This window comes from Dermacentor variabilis, chromosome 5 (assembly GCF_050947875.1).
Source record: "Dermacentor variabilis isolate Ectoservices chromosome 5, ASM5094787v1, whole genome shotgun sequence".
Taxonomy (NCBI): domain Eukaryota; kingdom Metazoa; phylum Arthropoda; class Arachnida; order Ixodida; family Ixodidae; genus Dermacentor; species Dermacentor variabilis.
Genome location: NC_134572.1, coordinates 175,347,301 through 175,368,763, shown reverse-complemented (window position 1 = coordinate 175,368,763; position 21,463 = coordinate 175,347,301). Strand labels below are relative to the sequence as shown.

The following is a 21,463-nucleotide window of genomic DNA, read 5'->3' as shown; positions in this document are numbered from 1 at the left end:
ATTCTCGCGGTAAACGTCCCCTGCAAAACACAGCAACGCGCAATGGGGCCCTCCCAGCTTTATTCAGGCCGGAATGATTTACTCGATGTCGCATTGGCTGGACTGGCAGTCGAGCTATTGTAATTGTACTTGTAATTGTACGACGGGTGAGAGAAACACGCACGAAAGCTGAGAATCGATCGACGTCAAAGCAGCGAGAGACGTCTCCGAAGTCCACGTTTCGTCAATTGTTTTCGTCATGCAGGGCGAAGCGTCGCCGAAACGTTGGCTGCGGAGAGACGTCACTCGTTGGACCAGCCGTTTGATCGCTCAGTGCCCGTCTTCCTGCGAACATCGAAAGGCTAAAAACGCTCGCCTGCGTCGTCTAAGCTTCTCTTCGTGTCTCATTTGCGGCGACGGCGGCCCGGCGGACGCGTCTTGCCGACGGCCCTGCATCGGCTTCGTGCGTCGACTCCCGGCGTGTCACGCTGCGTGGGCCTATTCGGGCAGGACGCGTGTATCACTCGCGAGGGAGACGCGATATGCCCACCGTGACGCGTTTGAGTGGACAACAACGCGAGAGGCTGTGCGTGACTCGGTCGCCTCGCCGGGACGTCCCGCTTACGTAGGCGCGAGAAAGTGGCCGCACGCTCGTCCATCGCGTCGGTTCGCGCCCGAGTGCCGTGTTGCACCGCGCGCGGCGTCCCCGTTGCGGATGAATGGGCGACGGCTCCATTGAGGGCGCGACGAACAAGGGCAGGCTAGAGGACGTTTTTCCAGTGACTCTAGGGCAGGCCGTTCTCGCCGCGGCTCGAGACGTCGGCGCGGAATGGAGAAGGACTCCGCGCCTCGGCGTACCCCCGCCGCGGACTGGCCTGTGACGCGCAGGCAAGGGCTCGGCTCTGGGCGCCGCCGCGCGCTCTCCTTTCGGCGGTGTCGACTGGCGAAGGTCGTCGTCGTCGCCGCACGATTTCACCGCGGGGTCGTACCGTTGTGCATCGCCTTTTCTCCCTTAACCCGGTTGCGCGCGCGTTTTGCGTGTGTCGTCAAAGCTGGCCGCGCTGCCGCGCACGCCATTGCCGCTCGGGCTGTCTCCACAGCGTTGGGGCGAACGAGCGAGGCGGCAGTGTGTGTACACACACACTGTACGGCTCGACCGGAGCCGGTGTTGCGCGCCAGCCGTGACAAAGGCGGCTCGAAGAACCGAGGACTTGAGCTATTCATTTTTTTTTATTTATTATAGTCTTGCGACACCGTAGCCTCTACGTGCCTCGCGCTGTGGTCGTGTTTTGTCTATCTCCGCTGAATGAGGCTGGTGGTCGCAAATCCACGCAGTTAGAGCTTTGAAGGAAGCAGCGGCAGAGACGGGATTATCATTTTTTTTTTTGAACACACGTACGAGTGGAGAAAGAAAGAGAAAACAGCGAACAACCTCGTAATTGAGGGGAGAGGGAACTGGGTGAACGCCTCTCTATGCTTTTCGGGAAGGAGGTGGCAGAAGCATAAAAATGGAAGAGGGCAAGTAAAAAAAAAAGAAGTAATAAGACGTCTGATCGCAAAGACTAAAGTAAAACAATGACAAAGAATGGAGTGCCTCTGTAGGAACAGGAAAAAGTTACTGCAGATCACGATACTAAAAAAAAAAATCTTAGGAAATAGAAGAAATAATGCTGGGGAGGTGTTGTCCCTCGCAGAGAGAGAAAAAAAGGTCACAACGGGAAGGCACGTGAGCCGGGCCGCGTCCAGACGCACTACTGTACTGCATGCAGGCCACCGGGGCACTCGTCGATGGGCGCGTGCGGATGCCTACACAGAAGTCCGTGTCGAAGGCACACATCGCACGCGCAGAACGCTGACGCAGCGCTCCGTGTTTGTTCTCGCTCGTCGCATCTTTAGCTCTGTTCCCTGTTGCAAAGATGTTGCCGGTACCGACTGGCCGGGATTTCGACCTTACATGGTGCGGCAGGGCAGTCACAGGGTGACGATGTTCGACTGCTCAGGTTGTCGCGGCGTCGCTCTCCAAGTCAACCGATGTGTATAGAGACAGGCACACGTACAGCGCTCACAGTCTGCGCACAACTGTTTCACGTGTCGGCATGTCCGAGAGCTCGTCTTTGTGCTGTGCTCAGTTTTGTTCCTAGTGCTTTGCTCGCCTTATTTTGCCCGCTCCTAAGCGCAGTGAAATAGGGTTGCAATCAAGGGAGTCAAGGGATGGCGGGACCCTTGAAATTTGGCGACAGTCATAGGAGCCGAGGGCTTTCTTCTTAATTACTTAAGAATATCATTAAATGAATACAAATGTGTGCACACACCGTATGGGCCTATCCAATGACTAGTAATGAGGCCATTAACAAAAGATACAGTGGACTGTATATTGAAAGTTAGTAACATACGATTTCGTATACGCGCAAAGAGCTACAAAGAGAGACTCGGAAATAAATATACACGGAAACTTAGATCCTACCAGTCGCGGTGCTGGTGCACGAAGGTGATCGACGAATGCGCTCATAGCTGTACCAGCAGAGACAGTTGGCAGCAGCACGCTGCGCGGACTCGGCATGTTTTTGTAAAAAAAAAAACGTGCGGTGTCGGAGCGCGCGCGGTCTCGAGGAGATACGTAGCTGCGTCCCGCGTCTTGCAGGGCTTTATTCTTGCAAATGCTCGGGGCGCCGCATTCGCGAAAGTGCGTGCGCCTTGCGGCACAGTGGGTCCCCGCCGCCACTCGCGTGCTCGGTGCGCACGTGCCTCGCGGTCTGCCGCGGCGAACGCTTCGGCTGCGCAGCCGAGCGAGGCCGGCTCTTGCGCTTCGGCGCGGCAGCTGTGGCGACCGCCTTCCGCGGCGCATGCGTGGCGTCTTTTTTAAATATTGCTCGTAATACAGCGCGCGCGAGGGAGAGAGGCTGCATAAACGTCATTTATGCACGCGCACGTGATGCACGCGTATGGTACGGCGCACAGTGCACGTCACCCGTGGCTTTTAAAGCGCCGTCTTGCGTGCGTGTGTCACCAGAGGGCGCACGCGTCGTAGAAGGCAAATAAATGTCCAGGGATGAAAAAAAAAATAAACGAGTGTCCGGAGACGATTAACTATAGGGCAGGCGTAACGCGCGCCAACGGCAAGGTCAGACAGGAAGACTAGGACGAAGGTTGCGCGGCAACTCGACTTCGCCCTGGTCTCGACTGTCACTGCGCACCACGGAGATGCGGTATATAGGCGGCCGAATAGGCGCCCTCATAAACCGTGCTAATGTATACTTTGTCGGTGTATGCTGAGGATATAGGCGATGTCCTGTCCATTCCCGTCCATTCGAGCGAGAGCGCGCGCGCAATCGTCGGTGCGCCAGCGCATTCCAAGTCTGGCCCCGCGGTCTACCTCCGAACCTGTGCCGAGAGCAGCACCCAGTGCTGTGTATGTGCTATGGATCGCGTGTCCACCCGCTGTCGTCCAGCGTCGATCTCGACGCGACGGCGCCGGCCGCGCGTGCCCTTATCGATAAACTCTACAGGCAGACACGCACCCTTCCGGTTCCACCTGACAAGATACGCTTCGACAAAGGAGAACGTGCTCGTGGAGCCAACAGGTGAGCTCGCCGATAACGCCCGCCGGGGCGACCAGCCGGAGCGGCCGAGTTCCCGTGTTTCTGTAGTCACGTACGCAGTGTGCTGTGTTGTCGGCGGAAAGCTATCTTTAATTATCGCCGACGGGACCGTATGCCTGACGTGCCATGGTCTGTGCCTGTCTGGCTGTCATCGTCGAGAGCTAGTCGGCGCCTTCGTCTTTACGGAATACACCTTCACAATTTAACATATGGTTTGGCGGCTGTTAGCTCCCGTCGCGTGAGTTTATATGAGGGCCTTATAGTAAGGCGCCGTCTTCTAGGTTCGACGTTTCAGCGCACTGTGAGGCGGTGTGCGTGTTGTTGCACTTAGCTGATGTTCCAAATGAGAAGACCAGAGGCATGGCGTCGTGAAACTTGCGCGGTGTTGCGTTTGCTTGTTTATACGCTCACGTTGATGCACCTGGCTTCCATTTGACAGCGCTGCTACCATCGTGCTCCGTTCGAAAACCTTGTCTGCGGTGGGCTGCGGCTGCCGGTGCGAGCATTTCTGCAAGACGGCACGTGTCGACCTGGGGGAGCGCTGTAAAGTTTTGACTCCCTTGCGCAGAGTATAGCAGGCCAGATAGTGCTCCACTTTCCGGGCGACCTCATCTGGCTTTTCCAGTCAATAAACTTCTTCTCGACTTCGTTATGCTTAGCAACAGAACGTCCGCATCCAATAGGCAATGTAGTTCCGTCTCAAACACACCAAGAAGGTGAATGTAAGAATAAAAATTAAAAGGAGGCTTTGTGCACTGTGCTGCCTCAGTGGTTATATAGTGCTCAGCTGCTGGACGCGAGGTCACGGGTTCGTTCCTCATTTGCGGTGCCGGAATTCTCGATAGCCGTGGAATCTAAAGACGCTCGTGTACCGAGCTATTCGGGTGGTCGCTTCAGGGAGCTTTGGCAGCGCCTCAAGGATCGTGTAATGGGGTAACTAAGCGTTACTGCTTGCATACGGGCTCCACTGATGAGGAAAAGGAAGGAGGGTCATCGCTTCCATTCCCGGTTACTTTTCGTAATACAGCTTCAAAGCTACTTTTCACCACTTTCGTAGCACTGTGTAGGAGGTGGAGTCAAGCGTCAGATAAAAAGTGGCATCTGGCCCACGCTGTCGTCTGCGTCATTCACGCTGAAAACGATGTCGAATTGTCTCGTCAAGATAGAAAGGTGGGTTTGTTTACATAAATTACATGAGCAATCGGATAACGTTACATCTCGGCCGTCTACATGACTGTATCGAAGCGCACTACGCATCTCGGAGCACCGAACACTTCAGAAAAAATCCCGGTGTACTAGGTTAAATACCGCCTGATCTGCGTACATCAAGGGAAACCATGATGTCACCTTCCTCCAGTCGGCGTGTCCGAAAGCTTCATTGCGAGGGGTACAGCTGCCTATGTTCACTGAACACGATGTGGAAAGTACACTCAGGCACGCAAGGATCACTGCCCCAGAGAGGCCGAAGGGAAGCGGTCGATGGCACAAATATTTTACGGGAGGGCCGGGGCTCAAACCCCTCCCAGTTGACGCAGCGTTGCTCGTTTACCTATTTAGCTGTCTCGTTTTTTGACGGTCGGCTCGCAGCGGCTGAATGGTGTATCGTCGCGACGCGTGCCCTTTCCTCGGGGCTCTCGTCGTCGTAGCGTGGTCCATCGACCGCCGCTCGACATACCACGTCGGCAGGCGCCTTGGTCGGTTCCACGTATTGGTTCGTGGTTCTACAGCTGACCGCTTCGCAGGACTGACGCGCCTTCCAGCAGGAGTGCTGGAGTCGTTGGCGATTTCACTACCCCGGTGTCCCATCTTCGGCGCGTACGCCAAACCTAACGGCCGGAGCGCCCCTGAACGACCACCCCATACGAGCGCGCGTTAAAGAACACCGAGCGTGCACAATTAATCCCGAGAAAAAGGCATCGACTGACAGGGAAGAGGAAAATCTTCGGACGTCACCATAAATGTGTGGCATGCGTCTGACACCCGTGTAGTCCTGGACCCACCCAGTACATTCCTAGTAGAAACTGTTAGCTTTTGGGGCGCCAGACCGCATTGCCGAGTCGAATCAAACCAACAACGTGCGGCGATCTCTCTTTCCCAGTTTCTGAGCGTCCTTCTCGCGGCAAGTTCCAACTCCGCGCGTTCCTTTTTTTCCGCTCCCAAAAATAGCGCATGTAGTGGTACGAAGCACACCTCTCCTCCCGACTGCTAACGGGCTCCCGTGATAAACGACTAGTGTTGATCCGCCGGTCGCAGGCCGGTTATGCATGCGTGAGGTGCACCGAATTCCCGCCTGAATGACTCCCTTTTTGTTTTTTTATCTCGCTCGACTCCCAATTGCCAACGCGCCTTCTTCCCTTACAGGCCTTCCCATAATCCCGACTTTGAAATCGCCTCTTTTCATTGGCCGCAAAGGGTTGGATTCGTGCAACCGCGGAGCGTCGAGCCCGTGTTTCCAGCTCACTAAACGCGTGCTCCCTTTCTCCGGTGCACAGCGGTTCCACGGCGCGCGCTCTGTGGCTTCGTGTGAGGGTGCGTGTAATCTCATTTTGCACGCTGCATTTCTCCCTCATTGCCCGAACTATGTGAGCCTTCCCCCCCCCCCCCTCTCTCTTTCCGCTTGAAAGGCAAGGCATGCGTGCTCTCCGTAACGACCGCTGTTCGCGTCAGCCTATCATTCGTCCGTTATTTTTTTTTTTTCTTTGTTCTGATGCTCACGTATCGAAATGGTGGCGCTGCTGGGCTTGTTTTGGCGCGCGTTCGGGGATTGTTCCGAGCCTTTGTAAACGACGCCCACGTGTGGAAGTACGGAAGCGCAAATAAGGACGAAAGTGCGGTCGACGCGGTGCCGCAAAAAACTTAATAGAGGGAGTGTTCTCTGCCCTGGGAAAACTTTTCGTTGACTGAGATTTCGCTTGTCATTAGGGAACTTATGCGATCTCGTAAACGAGGCGCGTGCATCTTCCGGTGGAAAACGCTTGCAAACGAGTAAGGAAACAACCGGACAGCACAGCGACGAGTAGTAATAGGAGACACGTAGTGTGTGAGGCAAGTTATAGCACGTAAAAGAAAGTCATCGGTGGTCATGAAATTTGCAGGGCTTGCGATAGGGCGTTCCTGCCCCAACGTAAGCACCGACACGAGCAGCCGTGGGGTGTGGAACGTGGTTTTAACCTGTTCTTGTGCAATACCGCCTGAATGGTAGATTGTGCTTCGTAATTGGAACCGATAAGAGAGCGAGTTCACTTTACACAACAACGTAAATTTTCTTTCGTTGAGTTCCTATATTTTGGTTAGATTCCGTACTTCTTGTTCCTTGGCTAGATAAATGTCCAGTTTACAAGCGAACAGCATGATAACTTCTAATCGCACGAGTGATATTTACTTGATCAAATGTTAATGAAAGTTTACAGGAGCATGCACATCAGCGCGCCTCGTGCACATTTTGCACGCTCCGTCTTCCGCATTTAATTTGCACATTAAAGAACCCCAGCTAGTCACGATTAATCCGGAGCCCTCCACTACGGCGTGCCTCATAATCAGATCGTGGCTTTGGCACGTGAAACCGCGTAATACTATTCAATTCTTCCCAATCTAACTCGAATATTACGGTTTGGAAGGACAAACTGCATTCTAATTATGGTATTGCTTATAGCGCAATGTGGCGGACAGACACAAACACAAAGCAGAGAAGTACGAGAGCTGTTGTCAACTGTTCATTAACAGAGCGCATACCGTTACATATACAGTTAGCAGCGCGCGCCCCGTCGCATAATCTTGTCACTCAAAATAAGAAAACACGACATAAAAATCGCGCATGTCAAAGAGTGCCATTCGCGAAATCTTGAAAGTGCGCAGGCTTCTATAGACGCTTCCCTGTGGCAGACAGAGGTATTCTTTTTGTCAAAATAACGACTCCAAATTCAACCGAGCCGTGCTGCCGTTGATATCAGCGCTGGTCCTTGTATCTAGCTTAATCTACATAAACTCGATGCGAGCGGGTCGAGTAGAAACTCCAGCTGACCCAGCCCGACCGGCCGAGTTTACACGTATTTGGACGAACAAGACTGGCGAGTCAACCCGTCTCGCGCAGGTAGGTTGACCGAATTCGCCGCGACGCTCGACTCGACTCGACATAGCCTTTTACATGAGCCCGACAAATGGGTTTTCATCCCGACAAGCCGACGCGAGCCGCCTTGGTCGGAGTCTCGAGCGCATAGCTTGGCTTTTTGTTTGTGTCGGTCCGCCGCTATCTTACCGTAGTCAGATGTTACCATTATAGGATTGCGCTTCTGTGAGCGTCATTCAACACTCGCAAGTCCCCGAGGCGGCCCGACTGAGTTCGCCGCAATATATACGACGGTCGCCGTGTTCCGAGCCAGGCGCTCGCTGCTCGATTTTCCAGCTCGACAGCTGCAGTCCCCGAACTCGCCTATGATAAATAAATTATTTACGGGTCTTAAGAGGACGCCCGGACACGCGGTCGTCTATCTTACTGTATATACACACACGTACGTGCAACTGATGTCGCGAACGGTGGCGCAACGCCGCTGCCGATTTCGTCAGTGCGTGCAGCGCGCACAGGGGGAGCGCGATGCGATCGTCGCCTATGTACATTCGACTCCCGTCGTGACACGAACAATGAAGACGCATGTACCTCTTATTCTCACACACGCTAAGTCTAAGGAGCCAACATTGAGGACCTTGTAAAGAATAAGCACTAAGGTGCATAAAATAATTTGCGAGCAACCAAATAACCGGCTGCAACGTCCGCGGGAGAAGCGAGAAGGCGCATAACGGGACGCTAAACAGATAATTAATTGGTTTGCGAACTGTATCGAGAAAATTGCCATTCTGCTGTATGCCAGGAAGTCCGTTTTTACTTAAGAGCTCTCACCGTGACGTCATGAACCTGGACGGTTGGTTGCGTCTAAGTAATTTCTTGATCGGTAAATTTTATGCGTAAAAGAGCCAAACAGTGAAGTTCGCATATTGCGAGAACGTTTACTGAGACATATCCATTCGAATATCCGTACATCTTTTAAAGAAGAAAATGAGATTAGGGACGTCACAGTGACGTACAGATATGCTTGAGTTACCTCCACGCGAAATTCCCGAAATGGAACTTGCGCCTTATACTTTTCCCTTTGCAATTTCGCTCGCTGTCGTGGCTTCATGATGATGTCGACAATGCCGCGGGTCCTGCTTTTCGAGACCAACTATATAATCTTACATTTCCCGAGATTTAGCGTTGCAAATTGCGACCCTCGTTGCTGCGACTCGCAAAACGTGTCTCCGTACGCTCCTTTGATTAAGCATTTTCCACGTCCAAGCCGCGCTTCGTGTTGTGGAAGTCGCAGCTGCAGTCTGCCGGAGGAAGTGACAGCTTTTGAGGGCCGCCGCAGCTGGCGTCGTGTACCCGCGGCTCGGCCGGAGTTGACAGAGCGCACAGCTTCGCCGCCCACGTCCCTCGCGCAGCGCGTAGGCGGGACCAACGGGATGGCGATCAACTCGAATTAATGCTCACTCGAAGTCTCAGATGTTGAATGAGCATTGAGAAAGGTCGTCACGTATAGCCGTGGGCATCGCGCGCGCAATGCCGATTCCGCATTGGACAAGCGTGTGCGCACCTCACTCCGGTATTTCGTCATCACGCCCGCCTCCTCTCCTGACCTTTCGAGCTACAGAGGACATTCGAGCGACCTTCGTTACTTCTTTTTTTTTTTTTTTGCTAATGTCTTTATTCGTAACGTGGCATTTGACTTTCGGGCATTATTGAAGTGGACGGGAATGTATTGCGGAACCGTACGATATGCGACATCAGAAATGCACGCAGTCGGCCCCGAAGCCTTCCTGCACGCGGGCCGGGTTCCGCGAGAAAGCAGCCCAGATTTAACTCCCAGCCAAGTGAAACAGTACGACACTGTGTTGGTCGCGTATGCTACTGGGCGCAGTGCATTTGACATTCAAGTTGCGTGTCCAGGTTCGAGAAATGTCCTTTTCCTCAGATCTCGCATCTCGTAAATTATATATATGTATATAGCTAAAGCTAGCAGTAGAAATTTCCTAACGCTACGGTAAGCGCTGTACATTGAAGTTTCCTTTCTTCTTTCTCTCTCTCTCTCTCTCTCTCTCTCGGGCGTTGTCGCAACACAGCTTATGACCTTACACGCGCCCGTGTGCTTGGAGCGGCAGTAATCGGTTTTAAGTGTAAGTGGCGACGTGCTTCTAATAGCAATGTATGCTTGGAGGTGGCAACGTGCTTGGAGCGGCATGTCGCGCGTTTATCGAATAGAAAGCGCAGAATGGCAAAATAAAGTACGCATTGGCAAAAGTGCTTTAGAAAACGATTGCGCTGGGCAGTCGCCATTCCCTCCGCTCGAGTGGTTTTTCCCCGATGGCCCCGAGTACCCTGCTATGCCGCAGTATGTGCGCGTTGGTAACAGTGGTTACTTTGCCACTTTGGCGATGCATGTAAAAAAACAAAAAGGGGGAACAAAGAAAACGACAGGGACAGGAAAGTGGGTGGCTGACAACTCGAGAGGAAGCAAATAAGAGGCACGCGGCTGCATTGGCTCGGTCGTGTAACCCACTGAGGGGAGAAACGGAGGCCTGCGAGTATTCGGGCGGGAGTGCGGTGGGGGCTCCTGCTCGCGTCACTACCCTCGGGTCGGTGGAATAAAGTGTAGGAATTTGCGTCACAATGCCGACCCGTGGACCAGGCTGTATAGCCTCGGTCTCAGCCCATCTCCACTCCACCCTGCAGCCCTAGTGAGCGTGTGTGTTTGCAGCGCCTATTTGGCTAACTCCTTTAGTTTATTTCTCCTTTGATTGCTCAGGCAACAGGTGTTCCTCTTCTGTCCCCTTCGTATCTGTCTGGCTCTGAACTTTATCGCTTCTTTATTTTGCGCGCATCTGCGTGTTCGGCATGTTCTCTCCAACCTCCCCCCCCCCCTTTTTTTTTTCTTTGTAAGCTCCTGCTGCATTATTTCGTTGATTTTCATTCTCGATTCTCCACTTGTCTTCTCGGGCGCTGCGCTGTGGCATGTGTTCGGCTAGCGCGGGCCTGCGCTCGTTGATCGGATGGTGGCTGTGGCTTTCCCCTCTCCCTCTACCCATCGGCCTTTCTTCCACCTCCTCTCTCTTTGAAGCGTTCAGCGACGCCCGGGAGGTGTGCAAGCGGGGGGGGGGGAGGGAGCGAGAGCTACGCACCACGTGACCTCCTTTTATTCGCTCGCCTCTCTCGCGCGCTAGACGTGGTGGCAGGCGGCTCCTCCTCTCCCCGCGCGTGTTGTCTCGGGCGGCCACCCGTTCATTCATTCGTCGCGCGCTCACGCCGTCGCGAAGGTGCGCACCGTCGACGCACGACCTGCGGCTCGGATAGAAGTCGTCGAGCAGCGATGGGCCCGCGTATCGTCGAGCGGACTGCGCCAAGGACGGCGCCCCTGGGTGCTGCTGCTGCCGTCGCGTGCAGCAGCCCCGTGTCGTGACGCGTCCGCGGTGGCGAAACGGCGACCCCTTTCGGCGCTTCACACTCGCGCCGACGCTGGATGTGAACGAGAGTCCTTCGTCCGTGCGCGGCACCTTGCGGATCGGGAACGTCGCCTCCAGTTGTCCAACCTGAGGGAATTCGGCAGGATTCGTCAGTCATCGAGTGATACAGTGCTGTGGACTTGCTTACGACGTCGAATAGACACGGCGAGAAAGAACGTCTGCGACGCCCAGCGCAAGTGTGTCGTTCAGCGCCGGCGTCTGTTGGCGTTAGGAACTGTCTCGATTGGGGCGAACCCTTTAGTGACCTCCCCCCGGGCGCCTGAGCGGTGAACGCTCGACGGGTCGGTTCGTCGCGGCGAAGATAAGGTTCTCGCGAGCAAGCCGTGGCTCGATCGTCCTAAAGCTGACCTCGGTGCGGTCCTCCCCCGTGTTGCGAGGTTGTCGTCAGCACTGACGCAGAGCTTCCCACAGCGGGAAGTTCACCCTGCCGATCCCGTTTTGGTTCCTGTCTTTCGCTCTTCACGTTGTGGCAGCACCAGACACCGACGTGGCGAGAAACCAAGTTCGCTTCCGCGCTGAGCGCGCCAACTCGTTGTACGACAGCTTCGCGGATTCCCGCTCGGGACAAGCGGACGTCGCAAATCTCCGGAGCCTTCGGTGGGCCGTTGCCGCTTCCACCTGCAGTTGGTGATGACGGCGCCGCTGATTTGCACGTGTCGAGGGCAGTTGCAAAATGTTCGTTCGTGCGATGACTGATGTTTCGGCGTGGCGTCTAAACAAGGCCCTGTCTGCAAGTGGCCGAACCTATTGTGAAAGCTCTTCGATTGCAAAGTCATTTACCAGGGACTGCTCGCGCGCTTTCTCCCGAGCTCTAATAGCGAGCGTGTGATTCTTCCGTGCGCAGACGCCTCGAAGGTGTGAACTGCGCGAAGCTTCAATCGTGGATACTGCGATATCCGAGGACGTGCAACGGTGTCGTCGCAGCCGGATCGAGTCATCTGAGCGACGCTCCGTAGCTGAAGCGACGTCCAGCGGGAATAGCGCTACGATACGCGGAGCCTGGGCGACGTCTGCGCTTCCGGCGTTTGTGGATAACAGCACGGCCTCTGGGCTTAAATCGTGGTGGATCGCACGTTGTGGCTCTGTTTAGGCGGCGTGTTCCCGGAACCCTAGTATCCTTCGCGAGTCGCGCACCGCGTTCTCGGCCGGCGGGCGAAGATGAAGTTCCCGTCCCTGACCGAGTGGCTGCCCTCAAGCAAACCGCGTTCGCCGTCGTCCAAAGGCGGCGTGCGGCGCCAGCCCGTGAGCATGCCCATGCTGACGCTGGCGTTCGCCAGGCGGTCCTTCCGCGTCTCCAAGAGGATCAAGAAGGTCGCCGCCACCGCCGGCTCTGGGGCTTCGGCGGCCGTCGCCTCTCAGCGGTTCGTCTTCAAGAAGAGAGCACTCTCGCCCGGTGAGCGTCGTCACCCGTTGACACCCACTTTCCGTCATGTCTCGAGCGTGCGCGCGCGAGGTCTTGCTGCGTAGCCGACCATGTTTCACTGGTTTAACGTATTGCTCGCTGGTCCGCCGCGCGTGCGGCCATGCTGTCTTCGTGTGCGTTTTCTAACTTGTAGGAAAGAAAAGTGTCGGCAGAATCCATCTCGCTGTGACTGTCGACGTTGATGCGATTAGCATTCAAGTAGTGTGGCGACGCATCGTATCGCGGACTTATTGTTTCCAATCTGCATATGTGAGGGAAAGTAGGCAAACGATGTTAAGCGCCTTAATACGCACGCGTGCCACTGCGCCAGCCCGGGCCGCAACTTCTGCGAAGAAAGCTTCACTATAGACGCGGCCTCCCAGCCACGTCCATTTCTGGGCCGCTGTAACACGGCGGAATCGTGTTTCAGCATATATTGTTTCGAATGAACTACTGCGTGATTGCGTAGGTGTCTCATTCGAGTGTAAAACTAACTTTCACAGTTAGCCAGGAGACTACGCATTCTAATTTTCATCTGTCGGACATGTAACTTCCTCCAAGAGCGACGTTTCAAGTGCTAGATGGCAGCACGCCAAAGTGGACGAACTCAGCCAAGAATGCTAGTCGCATAACAAAGGGATCTGAGAGGTTCGATTTTTTTTTTTTTTTTGTTATAACCATACGAATAACAGACAGCGAAGTCGGAGAAAGCATGTGGGTTATTTAACCACGGTCGGGATACACACGAGCGATAAACGTTAGCGTGTTTTGCGGGCGGGGAGAAAATAAAGTGACGCGAGGCAGATGTCGTTAACTTGGACACGCTTGTTTGTATATCGTCAAGTGCGTATTGTCACTTCTTCGTTCCTCCGCAGTGAGCCACGTTTACTGCTCATCTGTATGTTTATGCTGGCACATAGCCCCGCAGGTTGCGTTGCTGCTCGTATTTTACTGACACGGTGGCGGCAGCAGAGGTAACTGGAGTCAGTTTGCGAAACGAGGATGCTCCGGGGCCGGTCATAATCTCGGTTGATCACTTTTCGGGCAGATTACTTACAGTAAGCGCATTCGTTCAGTGACCTATATAACTAGTGGACGGGATACCCGTCGCGCTATGCAGCGAAAATATGCCCCGAAACTCTGTCGACCGAGAGTACGAGCCCGGTACGTTCGACAGTCGTAAATGCGCCATCGCAGCCGTGCTGTAGAAGGCTGCTGCCCCGTGGACTACTGTACCTGGTCTCGCCTATTCCGTTCGGTGCAGCGAAGGCTACGAAAGTCGTGTCAGCGTGTGACCCCACCAGATGAACTCCTCCATCGTCCACCTCTGATTGCGCGACGCGGACTTACCCGAATCTTTGCCGAAGGATCCCCGGAGCACGACGGGCGAGCGCTCGCGCGGGAAAGGCTGTCGGCTGTCGTTGCTGACTGGCCGACGATGCACCGCGGTGGAAATCGGTGAGACGCTATCGTCGCAGCGATAGACCGTGCCGCGCTTGTCTGTCGAGCGCTTCGTGCGGCGGTCCGGCTGCTGCGCGCAATGGTGCCAAGAGTAACGACGAGTTGCGCAGCGCACTGCACGTGCGTCGGCCTCTGTGCACGCACGCGGTCGCGTCCTTGCACGAGTGCCCTACCGGCCGCTGCGCGGTCGCCATGGAGCGACGCGTCGGTTCGGCGTGCTCGCGGCCGCGTGGTCACCGCGTGCATTCGAAATGACGCCCGCTGGGGGGTCGTGCCGGTCACGGCGCAGCGACGAACGTCTCGCTCATCGGCGGCGGCAGCAGCAGGTGGCGGCCATTATAGCTCGCATCCTGCGAAGAAAGGGGTGCGTGGCCTTCTGTATCGCGCGCGCGTAACCGCCGTCGTGGTGCATGCGCACCGGGCCACGTCTCGCTCTGACGAACCCGCGGAACCCGTAGTTTCCCGCAGAACAAGAAAATTACTATCAGGATTTAACATTAAGTGCTTCAGTGAGAGATACAAGATGAGACAGGATCCAGTGTGTACACCCTGCATTTGTCCAGTTTTCGTACCTGTGGCTTCGAACGTTTATTGTGGCGTTATTTCTTACGCTGTATCTTTCTAAATATCCGTGAAATAGCATTATTGTTTCCTCGAATCGTGCCGAAGGCAACGAGTCTCCGCGCATAATCGTTGCGTGTATAACGGAGTGTTTTGTCGCATGAGATTAATCCACGAAGCCGTTTGAAACCTTAGACAAATCCGTGTACTCTATAGCTACCACCGTTACCATGCTGGCCGAACGGCCACGCCATACTTCTTTCTCTCCGGTAAGTGTTGCTGCGAACTCCATTGCGGAACCCTCGGCTCCGTGACAGCGCGAGGTGTGTGGCTATAGCGGAGCTCCCGGGTCACACCGGAAAGAGATAAGAGCGCGTTGTCTTGCGCCGTAATTGCGGCCAGTTTCGTGTGCGTACCTTCCTTGTCTGCGTTTCGCCTGGCTCCCATTGTTTGCGCCGAGAGAGAGAGAGAGTCCACTGCTTAAGCGTTCGTTCAGATTGCAGCAGTTACGTCAGGGATCTTGCGCGTATATGGGACCGTACACGGGTGTTGCCCCCCCAGGACACCTGCGGCACATTTGCTTATCGAAGTTCCTTTTACGAAGAGTTTCGTGTGATACTGCGGTACGGGTTGTTTGTGTCTGAGTTTTTTTCTCTCGCGCTCTGAAGCAGTTTACCGAAAGCCTACAGCTCTTCCGATGTCGGGTATCTCTCTTTCGAATTTCATTTTCGTAACTCTCGGCGGCCACCCGTGACGGCCACTCAAATCTGGCGCAATTGCCGTGACGTTATATACGTTCCTCATCGTATATAAGTTCTCTGTTGGACCAGCAAAAGGCCTCTCTCGACTAACTCCAGTTATGTGCCTTGCAGTGCGTCAGCTGACACGCCCACCCGTCCCTGCAAATTGGCTAACGTAATCACCACGCTCTAACAGTCTATCACCCTGTCACTGGGTTTCTTTTGGCAGCCATTTTCTTACCGTAATGTACGACTACCTGCTTTACGCCTTTCGCGGATTGCCCAAAGTCCATCCCGTTGTTTTAACCTCTACGAGAACGTCAGCTATACACACGTTTACTCTAAACTATATAGCGCGCTCTTGCTGTAACATTGGCGTCCTCCTTGGCTGCTCTCTTCCCAGTGTTCAGTCCCGTATAGGTGTTACGTTCACTGTGCTTAGTCAGTAGCCCGCTCCCACTGGCGTCTTTCCGTGGAAAGGCGCGCGCAAAGCAACGTCTCGGGTCAGCAGCGTGCTGCAGGCTCGCTGGGTGCAGTGCGCGGTGCCGTTTCTTCCGGTCCTCGTTGCGTGCAGGCGCCGCCCGAGCGGGCACTCCCACCACCACCGCGGGCCGCTTCCGGGCCGGGTGAGGGAAGCGCACGCCCCAGTAGCGGTGGCTTTCTCTCGCTCGCCGAGGAGAAAGCGCGCGGGCATGTATCCCTGCCGGCCCCCACGGCGAGCTTTACAAGTTACCTGGAGTATTGGGTAAGCGACAGTGGCGCATGCGCGAGACCCACCTTATGCACGGATGCTCTTTTTGTACGGAGCGTGGTTGGGCGCCTCCTAACTTTGGGCAAGCTTTTGTAATGCCGAACGCGCCATGCCACGTCGAGTTGATACACCGAAATTCGGATTCAAGCGCGGGAAACAATGCATAGCCTAGCGCTTTCGATCCGCTGGAACGAGTTTTCGGTCATGGATACAATCACCGATCCAATCGCCAAATAATGTGTCGCTAAGTGAAGTTTTAACTCAAATAACATTCATTTTCCTTTCGCAAGTTAACTTTCTGTGGCCAGAAATAAAGGTGAACACGTTCTAACTTTGCTCGACGTGCAACCGAGTTTGGGTAGTTTGGGCTCATGGCGAAGCTTCGTCTGCACCTCCCTGAAAATTGACGCATCGAGTCGCTCAGTAAACTGGGCCCATTCCGGCGACTGCGAAGGCGGTGTCTTGGCGGGCAGGTCCTGACGCCAGTGCACGATGTGCCTTTGCAGCGCAAGCCGATGCCGAAGGACCAACCTCTTGATTGACAAGTGCAATTAATATTATGTCTTTGCAAATGGGTGTAGGCTCACGCCAAGCGTTACGTTCTGCACTTGTGGGCGGGCGCACACACACACACACACACACACACACACACACACACACACACACACACACACACACACACACACACACACACACACACACACACACACACACACACACACACACACACACACACACACACACACACACACACACACACACACACACACACACACACACACACACACACACACACACACACACACACACACACACACACACACACACACACACACACACACACACACACACACACACACACACACACACACACACACACACACACACACACACACACACACACACACACACACACACACACACACACACACACACACACACACACACACACACACACACACACACACACACACACACACACACACACACACACACACACACACACACACACACACACACACACACACACACACACACACACACACACACACACACACACACACACACACACACACACACACACACACACACACACACACACACACACACACACACACACACACACACACACACACACACACACACACACACACACACACACACACACACACACACACACACACACACACACACACACACACACACACACACACACACACACACACACACACACACACACACACACACACACACACACACACACACACACACACACACACACACACACACACACACACACACACACACACACACACACACACACACACACACACACACACACACACACACACACACACACACACACACACACACACACACACACACACACACACACACACACACGCGCGCGCGCGCGCGCGCGCGCGCGCGCGGTGTGTTTACGCACCTACTGCGCGCTTATATACCGTGCCGCTTTCGCGGTGGCCACGCGACACCTGCCACGAGCAGCTCCTCGGCGCTACACTCTAATCATGCTGTGTTTGGCGGCAGCGCCACATATTTTAGCGGCGATTATACACCTGCACTCTGTGCGCATGCCTGTAGGCTAGTTTCTCTCGTGGTGACTTATTGGCATCCCCTTTGAAACGCGACGGTGCCAAATAGTCACCTAGCCAGCTTGATTTTATCAGCCATGTTGCACACGTTTTTAATTGTAGCATTTTTGTACGCATATCCGTAATATTTCTTTTTTTCGGCCTCAAGATTTGTCGTATCTACCCTATGCCGCTACGTGTGCCTGTAACGGATCCGGTCGCATCAATCTCTCCCTTGCTTCTTTTTCCCCACCAATACTCTGAACATATCTTTTTTATCTCGACTGCCGACCGGTTCACGTTTCCGTGTACTTTAAATCCAAGCGCTTCTGGCAGGCGTACGTTATCTACGGGTCTCACTGCATGAATCCCTTCGCATTCCATTGGGATGTGCAGTATGGCCGCCGGATTTTTTTGCTGCAGCATACACATACACACGCATCTAGTTCCGAATATTTGCTCCGCAATGTTCTTGTCCTTGAGCAACCGGATCGAGCCTCAAGTAGCAAGGCACTGCCCTTTGTGTTATCGTACAGATTTTCCCTTCTAATTTATTTCTTCCCATTCTTGTGAGTCTGCATGCTCCTTTTTGTTTCCATTCTTTGCGTCCAATTAACTGTATTTGTTTCTTTCGCTTTGTTTTTCACGTCTCCTGGTTGCATATCTACAGTTTCAATTACCCTACACTTGGTTGTCAACCTTCTTGCCTCTTCCTCCGTTCTGTGTCCACGCTTTTCAGGTACAGAGATACTGGTGCACTTTAGCCGTCCATTTATGTTGATCCATGTTCCTGAGTCTTCCTTTAAAACTAATTTTGCTTTGCGCTTCTCTGTCTTCAAAAGAGGCTCAACTCATGTCCCCTTTCATTGCCTCATTTGTGGTTTTACCGTGGGCTCCCAAAGCCAACCGACCTACCAATGTTCGGTTAACTTCCAACTCCATCAACATATCCGATTTTAAGTGCATGATGGCATCTGTGAACGTTAGCGCTGGCACCATTACTCCTTTTTAGATTCCACGCGCCACCTCTTATTTATTGTGGCCTCACAGTGCTCTGTTTCATTATTGCTGCATTCCGCTTCCCCTTTATTTTCACATTATCTTGTTGGGTGCATGAGTAAGTCTTTCCTTCGTCTGTGTATACCCCGAGCTATCTATATTGCGTAACTATGGGTGTGACTTGCTGTTGACTTGACACCAAGTAATTACTCCTCTTTTCATTTAAGATCACAATTCCCGACTTGTGCTAAAATTAAGGCCTAGATTTGTCGCTTCGTCGCCACACATATTCGCAAGTGTCTGTAAATCTCTTTTATTGTCCGCTAGCAGCACTGTGTCGCCCGCATACATTAATCCGGGAACAGTCTGTTGTACCATTTGCCCATTACGCATGTATGATAAATCAAGCTCTAATTCGCTCTTTTGCAGTCGTCTTTGTATGCCCTTAACATACAGCGTGAATTACAACAGAGATAGAAGAAAGACATCTTTGCTTAAGTCCTTGGTGAATTTCCGCCCCTTCAATACACCTTCGGCCTTCCCGTACAATTCGTACTCGTTTATCTCTATATCTCTCCCTCAGCAGCTCCACGAAATCGTCCTCTATGCCTTCGTGCTTGAGAATATCGCACAACAATTCCCTGTCTACGTTGTCGCATAGGTGGCTTTTAATATCTAGAAATGCTGTTCATGAAAGTCTATCCTGAGCTATACTGAAATCTTTATGCAGAGAGTTAGTACAAGCATATTATTCTCTAAGCGTCTCCGTAGTCTGAGCCCATTATGTAGTTCCCCCAGCACATTTTTCTCCATCCACTTCGACAGTTCCAATTTTATGGCTTGCATTGCGTCCTATATGTCACCGACGTTGCTGTAACTGGCCTGTACGAGCTCGTCTTACCCTTATCACCTTTGCCTTGGTAGATAAGTTTTATCTTGCTTTCACGCCATCCAACAGGAATTTTCTTCGTTCTTATCACTTGGTCTAGGGCATTAGTTAGCATTGCCTCGCCCTCTGGGCAGGATTTTTTGATTAGCTGCATGTATTGGAATTTCATCGGGTCCTGCGACCGTGTAATTTTCTTCTGCTTTTTTACAATAAAAGCTTTCTACGCCACATTTCGACCTCTCAGGTTTCTTTGTTGTTGCTGGATCCGTTCGAGTCTGAACTACGCTTTCTTTCGTGCCGAAGTTATTCCTAATAACGCCTATGATGTACCACAGCCCATCGTCTCCTTCGTAGACGTTACCGTCTTCATCCCTTATAGCCGTTTGCGAATCTTTCGTTGTAGCTCCGAGTGCTTTTAGACGCTGCCAGGACCTTTTTGGGGAGCTTTTGTGTCTTTTGCGAACGTTGTGCACCTAACGTCCAGTTGTGCATTTCATTTTCTCTTGCACGAGTTCACTGGCCACCTTTTTTCTTTTCATGGTATTTGTTCCGTCTAAGTAGCACTTCTTCTTCGTGTAATCCCAACTTTTCTGGCTTCCCGATGATCCCTAGACGCCTGCTTACGTTCTTCTATAGCTTGCTTTATTTCCTTGTTCCTCCACGCACGTGGTTTCCTCTTTGTAATTCAACATTTATTTTTCTTTTCTTTTGCCGTGTCTGTCTTATCCCCTGCAGCATGACGTCTACCAGTGTCTTATATTCCAATACTTTTGTAGGAAACGCCTCGATATTTTTTTTTTTCGATTTCTGATTATTTGCTTCTCATCCATATTTAGAAATTCTGGTGCTATTCATTTGTGTTCTGCGTTAGTATAACTTTCCCAAACTTTAAGGTTATTCGTTTATGAAAGCTAGCGAGGCAATTTTTTGTTCAATGTTCGTCTAAGTCATTTCTTGTAGTCGTTCGCAGAACGTTTTCGAAGCAAAGGCGTAGTCGATACTCATGACTGCCTGTTTCCGAATTGCCACGTTGCCTTTCTCCCAGTTAAGTGCTATATATAAGGTTTCCTTTGTAGCATCTGGTACGAACGGGTGGATGTCTGATTTCCCTTTATTCATTACTTCTCTCCACCTTGCGGGTTTCCGCAGAACTTCAACGTCATATATAAGGTTCTGTTCATCGCACGGATCCAGCGCTAGAGAACCGTTGTACTCGGTATATCCGTCCGAATCATCCACGTGCGCGTTCAGATCTCCCACTAATACGTCTTATTATGGTGACGATGATGATTTAGTGGCATCCCCATTGAAACGGTGCGGTGACAAATAGTCACCCAGCCTGCTTGATTTAATCAGGTACGCCGTGCACCTTTATCTCCTACGCAACGCAAGCGCCCCTTGCGGCCGTTCGCGAAGTTATGCCGCCGTCAGGACCGCTTCCCCTAATCTGCTGCGCGGGAATCATTTCCGCGACTATCCTGTTGCCTCGAGGCGGCAGTTTTAGGCGCGCAGCGCCCCTGCATTTCATATTTCTTGCAGTCTCCGCACGAGCAACAGGGGCTCCTAAAACGGCCCTTCCCGTTTCCGAGAGCTCTAGCCAACGCACTGGGCAAAATGGTCCAGGAACGACCCCGTCTTACCAGCGTGTCCTCGCCTGCTTGCTCCCTTTGGTGACACTGCTATAGCTTGCTCACTCGAGACGGCGTGCCGCGAAAAAAGAAAAAAAAAAGAAGACACGCTGTAACTAATGGGCCTGGCGTATATGAAACGCGCGTCTTCCCCCTCTGTTCCCATTGCACGCTATTCCGTTGAGCGGAACGGTGCGCGCGCCGCTCGAAAAAGGGCTCGCGGCGACCTGCAGGATGGCGAAGTGGACGCGGGTCACGATCCGCGCCGCGAAAGCGAAACCGCATGCGTCGCTTTCGTCGCCGAGGGG

General features: G+C 53.1%; 1 protein-coding gene across 5 annotated transcripts in view; it reads left to right on the top strand.

Moving 5' to 3' along the window:
- LOC142583348 (centaurin-gamma-1A-like) overlaps nt 1-21,463 on the top strand; it is a 141,911-nt gene that overhangs the window by 10,033 nt on the left and 110,415 nt on the right. For 2 of the 5 annotated variants that reach the window (XM_075693770.1, XM_075693772.1), the window contains exon 1: nt 10,910-12,522. The exons of 2 other annotated variants lie outside the window; for them this stretch is intronic. In XM_075693770.1, the coding sequence (XP_075549885.1) occupies nt 12,288-12,522 (235 nt within the window). In that variant the 5' untranslated portion in view covers nt 10,910-12,287. Of the gene's footprint in view, nt 1-10,908; nt 12,523-21,463 lie in introns of those variants that run through there. One more of the 5 variants, XM_075693768.1, reaches the window with a different exon arrangement.